General features: G+C 30.0%; 1 protein-coding gene across 1 annotated transcript; it reads left to right on the forward strand.

Annotated features, from left to right (window-relative positions):
- Positions 1 to 1,229: 1,229 nt before the first annotated feature.
- LOC100569349 lies at positions 1,230 to 6,171 on the forward strand. The gene is made up of 6 exons (XM_029485671.1): positions 1,230 to 1,466; positions 1,655 to 1,824; positions 2,610 to 2,841; positions 4,523 to 4,779; positions 4,843 to 4,927; positions 5,826 to 6,171. The coding sequence occupies exons 1-6, from the start codon at positions 1,318 to 1,320 to the stop codon at positions 5,851 to 5,853; spliced, it is 921 nt and encodes a 306-aa protein (XP_029341531.1). The 5' UTR covers positions 1,230 to 1,317; the 3' UTR covers positions 5,854 to 6,171.
- The last annotated feature ends 4,588 nt before the right edge of the window (positions 6,172 to 10,759 follow it).

The following is a 10,759-nucleotide window of genomic DNA, read 5'->3' on the forward strand; positions in this document are numbered from 1 at the left end:
AAACTTCTAAAGTATACTATTATATATCTATGATAGTACCACGGTTTGTTGTTGATGTATAACGCGTTACCTAATGGATATTGTGATATGATTAATTTGGAATTTATTATAGGTACCTACTTCAGGTCAATTATTTTTTTCTAATACCATAGATAAGTATATAATATGTCTTATACCTAGAATGACATAACGTCTCCGCTCAGAAACGTTTTTCTTATACAGTGATATTATATCATTGAATTCAAATTTAATACCATCCATTATACAGTGACCCACTTGTAACCTACTGTACAGCAGAGCGACATCCACTTACCCACCTTTTTTAATTTGAATATCAAGTTAGGAAAACTTATGTAAAATCATATTTTAATTTATTACAAATATTAAATTTATTGATATGAAATAACAGCTATTATTCGATAACATTAATATAGTCCTATAGTGAGAAATTTTACTTCATTATAAGATTCCTCCGTGGTCGAATTGTTGGCGAGCACTCCCTGATGTCGTCTTCCAAGTTCTATTCCAAACTGTTTATTGAGAATTCAAGATAATCCTAGATTAGAGACGACAGATACAATAAACACATAATTGTAAAATCAATACACTCAATACTCATCGCTCCACTCTGAATCTTAAATATTTTCGACAAAATAAGTGTTAAAAATTAAAAATAATTAATATGCATATTATATATTATACTAATGCAAAGAGGGGGTTAGTGGATGTCGCTCTGATGTACAGTTGGTTACAAGTGGGTCAGTGTATAATGGATTGTATTAAGCTTGTATTCAATGATATAATATCATTGTATAAGAAAAACGATTCTAAGCGGAGACTGTTTGTCAGTCTGGATTCTTTATAATGTTATTATTTATTATAGCCTGTAAGTTGAATTAATATTTTAATATTATAATTTTTTATTTGTTTTTATGGTGATACACAAAGCGTTAAAAATTAAAATCTCAGTTTTAGTGGTTTTTCGTGATTTGTCGTTGGTTTTTTCCGTGGAATTAAATAACTATTGAAAAAAATCGAAAAATGGCCTCTTTAAAGTACCTACCATATTGATCCAATTTTCTAAAAGATAAGGTACTATATGTTGAAATCGAACCACTCCTTCTGGTAAAAATGTTATATACAGGATAAAAAAAAAAAATTAACACCATTGTGAAACCAATAGCTTCCACGCTCCACTCAGAATCTAAAAAATGTATAAACATCATGTTTATCCATGGCGACAAGATAAATAAATAATTATAATCTGAATTCTGGGATGTTTGTTTGAAGAAACGTTATGACTTAATTGCATTAATAATGTCTGAATCAATTATCAATGTCAATCCAAGTTCCATAATATGCAAGACAAATATTAGACTCAATGATCAAATAACTTTTCCTTGTCGACAAATTGAAAGCTTGTTGAAAACTCAGTTTTCAAATATGAAGCCACAAGAGTGCGTAACGTGAGTACCTACCCTTTAGTTATTATACATTTGATATAATTTGTGAGTACCGCTGCATGTATGGTGGCGTGAGTAACTAACCTTATTAAAAAAATTAAAAATAATGTAGTACTTAAACCTACTAACTATCAGCTATAATAATGTATATCTAATATATACAAATTCTAATGTTCAAAATTACACAAAAGGTTAGTTGCGTCTAAATTAAAACTTCAGAATATTGAAGAGAATTGCATACATGCTTGGTTGGCTGAAAGGCTATCCAGCGTCGTAAGGAACATACAACTTTCGCGTTTTAGTCTTCAACAAGGAGTCATCATTGTGCGTTGGATTGTCCATTATATGTCTTTAGTGATCGGTATGATGAATGATGCTTATTAAATAATATTATAATCTATATTAGAAATATAAACTATTATAAAATATAATATTGATACTGCGTACGGCCATGTGGGTAAATGTAGTTCTTGATAGGGGTAGGGGGAGTATGAGGGCTTAGCCCTTCCTAGACTATTTTAAGCCATACCTAAAAAATTGAATCATAATATTAATTTATATTGTATTAAATTATATACTCATCACAATATGACATAATATTACTGTACCTACTACCTACATTACATTTGTACCTAATTAATTTAAATGGTAGCTACTTTTCTTTTATCATTTCTTTTGAGAACATTTTAAGAAATTAAGAATTTGTCTTAAGACTGTAAATTGTATAACAGCTCACAAGTGGTACAAATGGAGCTATGGAGGTATTGATAAGTGTTATCATTGATTTTAGAATATTTTAGTACCTTAATATTCTAAAATCAAAAGTGTTACCGTATTAGCGTTTTCGTTGTATATTTTTTCAATCTCCATCCATATTCAAATGAAGCGGTCGTACATCTCCTCTAATGTTTGATGATAACACTATTGATGATTAAATTTAAATTTAAAAATAGATAATTGAAGATTGTATTTTTGTCCTGTGAATGGAAATCTATAGATATTGTAGTCAGTAAAGGTATTATGTCTTTGATTTTTCAATATTGAATAATGAATTTTTTTTTGGATTTAAGTGTACTTAATATATTAATATATTGAACGAGACATATCTAACAAAATAGATAATAAACAAATTCTTTTTACGTCTAGTTGAAAAGTTGAGTAAAGTTATTTTGTTCGAAAAATTGCGCATGGGCATCATTGTTGCACTAGAAAACGCCGGTGATAATATGATACCACCTCCGAATAGTACGGAATGTACGATAAGTTTCGTGTCTTCGATCAAGAACAAAGCGAAAAACACGACGAACTCGGACGCGGATGTTTCGAAGCCGACTGCTATACAAATAGCTGAAATTATTGCAAACACTTTACATGAAATGTTTGTATAAACAGCTGTAGCGTACATACTACATACATATTATACGTGCGTGTGTTATAAGCTCAGAGGGGGCCGATAGCCAAAAATTGATTTTAAAATTTAAGGGGGCAGCTAATTTTTTTTAAAAATCCGTGTGATGCTAGTCCCCCAAACCTCTTTGTTTATATTGTGGGTATTCTAAAAATAACCAAACATATTTCATAATGTGATTTATTAAACCATTAATATAAATAAAATGGTTTTAGAGTTTATAATTGTATCTATACTAATGTTATTATAATATACCTACCTACTGTCACTTATCACTAGTTGTCGGTTTTATACGGAATATTATTGATTTTATTAATACTTTCAATCTCAGTAATTTTTAAACAACCAACATCGTAATATAGGCTTACAAAGTCTGTACAAACTATAATCATTTTATATACCAGTGGTTAGTTTATTAGGGCTGTGAACTTAATTTAAAGCATTAAAACCAGTGGTGTAGTTACGGGGGGGGGGGGGGGGGGGTGTAAGGGGTTCACCCCCAAACAAAAATCTTTTTTATATTGGTATTTTGTTTTGGGAAAATTGTTGTGACAAGAGACTTTCGGCAAACTGCTGATGGTACGAATAATAAATTATATAGCACGACAAGTCGAAAAAATTATCGTTGATAACAATTTTATCATAGCTAGGCCTCGATAACTATTACTGAAATAATAATCAATTATAAAATCGAAAAAACATCGATAATGACGTCGAGTGGATTTTATTTTATGAATTATTATAACAGTCTAATATAATACTATTGCAACTATTTATAACTAATACCAATTTGAAACAAAATAAAAATGATGTTTAGTTTAACTAATAACTTATAATTTGTATCATAAATATATTTTAAAACCCCCCCCCCCCCAGAAAAAAATCGTATCTACGCCGCTGATTAAAACCATTCAAATCTCAACAGATTCAGTATAAAATGCAATGTAAGTAATATGTATAAATGTATAATTAAAAAACATAATTTTAAATATATGAAAATCTAACAAGATAGAGTGAAATATTTAAAGTTAAAGATACTATTAATTTAGTATGACGTGCGTACAGAGCCTGTAAAATATTTATAAGACAAAAATTTAATAAATAAAAATAATTTATAAATGTGTTTAAAAAGTTTCAAATTACGGAAATTATAAAAAAATATCAAACATATAGGAAAGGTGTTAAGAAAGGTGTTCCAGTGGGTACCGTGAAGTTAAAAATGTAAATATTTTTACTGTTCCAAAAGGTGATGTCAATCCAATAATTGATAGAAGAAAATACATTAATATCGGCCAAAATGTAGGGCCAAAGAATAACTAATAAATAAGTCAAAATACAAAAAGTTTCAATACCTAATTCAAACTTTGTGTTAACGAAGCAATGTTTAGTATAGTTTAGTTAACAGTAAGCTTAGAATAATTTAATTTCAAATTCACAGCCCTAGTAAAAATAAAATACTTATCCATAATATTTATGATATAAATGTTAAAGAAAATTAACAATAATAAAAATAATAATATTATTATTTATTTATCAAATTATTCACATACCAACATAATATAATGTGAGCATGCCCAACCTATTTCTATAAATTTTTTTAAACATTTTATATCATGATTTTGTTTTGTTTTAATTGTTAAATGTATTTAAGGTTTTGGGACGATTTCAAATATACTGTAGTACAAATGGCATTCAGCACTGACCCGATGCAAAATATTAAAATTTTGAAAAACACGATAAAAGACCTTGACCCTTTGCATTTACAAAATGATAGTGACGACCTGCAAAACGAAAACACCGCCGACGAAAACAATGAATGTTACGATGTGCGAATGTGTAGGATTATGGACAGATACTTTTTCCGGGAACCGATCAACCCGTCTTTGGATTACGATCAGCTGATAATGAGTTTGAGTAAACTAAAAGCTTTAAAGAAAACACATTAAACAACATAAATTATTTGTAATTTAGGCCTAAAGCAGTCAATGTGTCGTAGACGCAAATTCTATGTTTTGGATAAGGATAATAATGATGAGAGCGTTCGCTCTACCAAGAAGTAAGAAATTTTATTTTATTAGTCAAAGTGATTCCAAAACGTATACAAAATATGTGTGATTCGATCCCCTTTATTTTTCCGTTGTTTGATAATAATATAGGCATCTACCTATTTCTTTATGCAGTAAAAAGTTTTCCCGCGCAATTTATTATGCTAAGAACAAACTGGGTTCTCTAGTTTCTCAACAGCTTTTTGTATGTTTGAAATCTTAACTTTTTAATACATTTATTAGAGCCACATAAAATTTGTCGAATGTTTCATTAATATATCTTGCTGCCTCCTTAAGAATTCATGGTGCTTCATCACTTCATTCCTTTTAGACAATTAAAGTTCAATACATTTAATAAATGTCCTACCTGTACTTTTTATGGCAATGAGATTTTTTTTCTGTAGTCTCGAAGAATACTTGAACTTCTTATTGAATAGCTTAACATTTTCAGCCACGTTAGATATTAGCGAGCCTGAAAAATTTGGTTTGTTGAACTCCACTTCCACTTCTTCCTTAATTTTTCATCTGAATCAATCACGAATTATTTGCTCACAGTTCGAATAATGACTTTTCCGTGTCTTAGACCAGTGGTCTCCGACCTTTTTTTACAGTGGCCCAAATCTGTAATATGCTTCGGAATAACGGGCCAAAATTCATTTACTATTTTTAGTAATGTTATATAAAATATATTTTCAAACATGAATTAGCTTGGTGGGCCGGTTCAAAAAGATTGATGGGATGGAATCGGGGCGCGGCCCGTAAGTTAGAAACCCTTGTCTTAGATGATGCTTGTTTGTTGATTAATTGTAACTCATTAACATGATACAATCTTTGTTACTTTCTATAAAACAATAGATCTCAGAATCAAATTATAATTAATCTATTGGTTTTCATTTTGTCTTATTACAGTGTTAAAAATGTAAAAATACAACAATAGTGCATACGTCTTTTAATATCGTTTGTTGAAAATATTATGACTCGTCACCTATCATTGAATTCGAAGAGAAATGCCTTTAACAGAATTCTTCAGGACTGCAATCGATATAAAAATATATCGTTACCACTTGTTACCATAATGGTTCTCTTATATACATAATAAATCAATATATTATAACTATTATATTATTCATTTTAAACCATGCAAGGGCCAAGGACAGGATATAGTCGGTAATGCACCTTCGAGATTACAAATATGATCGAAGAACATAACATTAAAATATAATAATATAATATGTTTCAACTACCTTTAGAGTTTGTCCTTGTAAACCATAATATACTGCACCTGCGACAGTGGTGTATTTAAATAGCCTATTCAAGACGCCGAGTGATAATTGCATTTTGAAATGTATGATATTATGTTAGTATTAGTACATTATGATAAATATTAATATGTATCTACATTCTTCCCGGTGACATGGTGTAATAGTTTTTGCAAAGAAGAATAAAAAAGAACATGTCTACATATTATTACGAGTCAACCAGTTGCATAAGGCATAGTAGTATAGACCAGGGAATTAGGCCACAAAATGTTTGAAATGTCATTAATTCGACGACATACTGTTTGTCGGGATAAACTTATGTTCGAAAATAGTTTATTTTTATCAGGTAAAATATCCTTTGTTACAGCTACTAACATTCTTTCACAAATTCACCATCTGGAAATTTTTCATTTTTTTTGCAATCAAAAATGAGACAGAATAACTTGCTGTAACGATATTAGATGGTTGCTGTAATGCTGAACTAAACATTTTTTGTTGAGTTTTTAATTGTGACATAAATTCCCTGAGCTTCGATTGTTTCACTTCACTACTAAATTTCAAATAACCATTATGTTTTGTTTCATAATGCCTTTTAACGTTATACTCTTTAAATACAGCAACTGTTTCTCTAGGCAAATCAAACACATTAATTTTGTGTTTTGAATTATAAAGAAGTACTTTTCTTCCCACTCCTCATTGTACTTTCTATTTTCGTCTACAATTTTTCTTTTCTTTGCACCACTCATATTTAAAATAAATAATAAAATAATAAAAAAAAGTACATATTTAAATATTTTTGAACGCACTTCAACAGTCACAGCGAACGGACAGATTATGACTGTTATTAGCCACGTTTTATTTTAACAATACAATTTGCTATAAGCTGGTGTCTACTCGTATATATTTTAACAGATTATATTAGAATTATTACTTTTGTTGCGATAACGTTGTTAATAATACAGATACCTGTTACGCGTTGCGCGGGCATTCCAGAATATTCTATCGGCACAAAAATAATTTTTTTTAAATATTTGATAAATGTCGCGGGCCGCAAAACTTTCCAAGGCGGGTTGGCCATCCCTGGTATAGGCACTACGGCTTTAATAATATAATTATTATTTTTACTCTATTGAGTTTTAATTTATCATAGTTGATAATGATAATATCACAACAAAAACCCTTCGTAAACTACGTGTAAAAATGGCTGAGTATAAGATCTTTAAGCACTATAAAGATGTGATATCATGAATAAATGCTAAGTATATTGAATTTGAGTAAACTTATTATTTATTTACTTGGCGAGGAATTATTTCTTAAAAGAAACAAAGTGTGATGAACAAAATAATTAAATGGTGAAGGGCTATTAAAATATAACTTATTATTATTTAAAAAATATTATTATTAATATTTATATACTATTCTAAATAATTCCTCGCCAAGTAAATAAATTATTGAAATAAAATAAGTTTAATTCAATATACATAGCATTTATTCATGATATCACATCTTTATTCTTTATTCTTTATTTTTTTTTACTTAGCCATTTTTACACGTAGTTTACGAAGGGTATTTGTTGTGATATCACTAATCTTTATCGTTATTTAAATACTGACTATTTACACAATAATCTATAAGAACGGTAATATTGTTAGTAACATTGGCAACGCTGATGCGACGACGACTACGACGGCTACCGTGATTCTAAATTTAATATAAATTTCCATTAAATAGTTTGCACTCTTTCACGTATAACTTAATTTCTAAAAGTACGATTTTTATGATTTTTTCTAAATCACGTTCTACACAATATTTCTGATGTTTTGGAGTTTACTAGGAGTTAATTTATGCATTAGAAAATTAGTTATGCCGTATAACAAATTTACCTGTATTTTACACAGTTTAAATAAGCAACTCCTGCTTCGATATACTATACACAAAGTTGTGCAGTTATTATTATTTTTTTTACTTAGCTCGCGCCACGACTGTGGTGCTGGATAAGATACAAAATAATTTATAATATAATGTAATCGAATTTTTGACTGGTCTTGAATATTGTATACATTTGTGTAATAAGTGAAATATATAACTATAATATAAATTATCCTAGGCTAGCCTATAGTCTCTTCTAAGAACCACACTTGTTCACCTTTCTTTGTACACCGAGAGTAGTGAATGCATATACTAATAACTTTGCAAAAACGCATCGATTTCATCATAATTGATCAACACATTTTTCGTGGTCTTTATTAAAAATACATGTATAGTGAAGTCTTTCTATATAGGGGACACCACGGGGGAGTTGAAATGTGTCCACTATTAAGGGCTTTCGGTAATAAAGGTTACTATTTAGTCTATAATACTTGCAGCATATCGAATGTGGGAAAACGGCCGGTTGTTTTTCGCGCTTTTATTTGCCAATCAAAAGTTTGTTAGAACAACAATATATTATTTACGTTTAGTTGTTTTTCATTTTTCTTGTTCGATTAGTGTTAAGAGGACGCTACACCCGTATGCGTTGCATCCGTTTTACAAATGCACAACATAGCAAAAACTGTTTTGCGCGGGATAACTGTGCTCCCTCTGTATTTATAGTAGAATTACTAAAATTTCATACAACGCATTGGGAAGAACTTTATCTGTGTCGTAGATTTTCGTTTATTTGAATAACATTAATATTATTAAAGTTATTAGTTTGAAAACATTAAGGTAAGAGCTATAAAAAAAAAAAATGCTGCGACACAGATTAAGTTCTTCCTTAAATGTTGTGGAATTTTGGTAATTCTACTATGAATAAAGAGGGAGCATGGTTGTCCCACGCAAAACAGTTTTTGCTATGTTGTGCATTTGTAAGGGCCCGTTTTACAATCATAGTTTAAACCTCGGTTACTCTTGAACCACTGATTTTACCGGCCGAATTCGGGGGCTTAACCGGAGTTCAACTATTGTAATACGGGCCCTAAGACGGAGACAACGTATGTGGGTGTAGGCGTGTAGCGTCCTTTTAAGTTATGACACTAAACCTTAGACTTTCATCAAAATTAATCACCTTATATGATTATGTAGATAATACCTACTAATTTTTTGGCATAGTTTTCCTCCACTCGAAGTCATGTACTAAATTTAAAACGTAGGTACGCTTATTTACGTAGGTCCACTTCAAAAATACCTGCATGTCTCAATCTACGATGGTATAATATAACCGTGACCTTTCTTGGGTACGTAATTTAAATACTTCGGTAATTTGCTGTTTGTTTACAGGTTATTACCTACAAATAATATTTCGGAAAAATTAAACATTGCAAAGCTTGCTATGTTGGCTAACGAGAGCAACACTCATCAGTCATCAATACTGATGAAATTAAGTTTACTATGCTACTATAATTATATTTTATTATATTTTACTAATCTATAAAATGTGGTGTTTTTGTATTTATTCTATTACTATTGTACCTATTAATTTGATGTATAAAATTAATTTTGTAATTAAAATATTAAATTGTAGTAAAGGGCCGTTAATAAATCAATTAAAAACTACTAATGATTAACAAACTAGAATTTGTCGGTGCATGGACATTTGAGCCAAACAATTTGTAAGTATACGAGAGTGTTTAATAATAAAAATCTAAAACTCCACTATTTGAATCGAACTAATCGAACTCACAAATCGTGTGAGAAATAAGATATAATATGTGTCATAATATACATTCCTCACTATTATTTTAGATTCTGAGCGGAGCGAGGAGCTATTGTTTTTACAATGGTGTTTATTTTTATTTTTTTATTTTTATATCCTGTATACAAAATGTCTTCCAGAAGGAGTGTTTCGATTTCAACATATAGTACCTTATCTTTTAGAAAATTGGATTAAGATGGTACTTTAGAGAGGTCATTTTTCGATTTTCTCAATAGTTATTTAATGCCACTGGAAAAACCACAGAAAAATTACGAAAAAACGCTAAAAATGGGATTTTAATTTCTAACGCTTTGTTTATCACCATAGAAACGAATAAAAAATTGTAATATTTTAATATTAGTTCAACTTAATTACCTACATGATAAAATAAATAATAACAATATAAAATATCCAGACTGACAAACGGTCTCCGCTCAGAATCGTTTTTCTTATACAATGATATTATATCATTGAATTCAAATTTAATACAACCATTATACAATGACCCACTTGTAATCTACTGTACAGCAGAACGACATCCACTTACCAGCTTTTTTATGTTTATTTAAATATAAAAACATATTTGTACGTCGTGACATTCAGTGCTATTTATTTTGATACGTTAAGAAGACGCTGCACCCACATGTGTTGTCTCCAATGACAGTATTTTACAAATGTAAAACATAGCATTCAATTTGGGGGAAATCGGAAGGGGGTCTAGAGGGGGCTTAGCCCCACAAAGTCCATCAAGCCCCCTACTTTTTTAGTTTTGTAGGATTGAAGCCTTCCCGATGTTCACATTGATGTTACTATTGTTAGCCCTCCCCTACAAATTTTAATGGATTTTCGCATATGAAACATAGCAAAAACTGTTTTTAGCGAGACAGAACCGAGATAGCAACAGCCATAAC

The sequence above is a fragment of the Acyrthosiphon pisum genome, chromosome X, assembly GCF_005508785.2.
Source record: "Acyrthosiphon pisum isolate AL4f chromosome X, pea_aphid_22Mar2018_4r6ur, whole genome shotgun sequence".
Classification (NCBI taxonomy): Eukaryota; Metazoa; Arthropoda; class Insecta; order Hemiptera; family Aphididae; genus Acyrthosiphon; species Acyrthosiphon pisum.

What these genes read in the sequence shown, in the direction of transcription:
- LOC100569349 (XM_029485671.1), top strand. Translation starts at nt 1,318, where the DNA reads ATGTCTGAATCAATTATCAATGTCAATCCAAGTTCCATAATATGCAAG. An exon ending in AAGCCACAAGAGTGCGTAAC is followed by an intron (nt 1,467 to 1,654) that starts GTGAGTACCTAC and finishes ATTACACAAAAG; the next exon opens with GTTAGTTGCGTCTAAATTAA. An exon ending in GCAAACACTTTACATGAAAT is followed by an intron (nt 2,842 to 4,522) that starts GTTTGTATAAAC and finishes AATGTATTTAAG; the next exon opens with GTTTTGGGACGATTTCAAAT.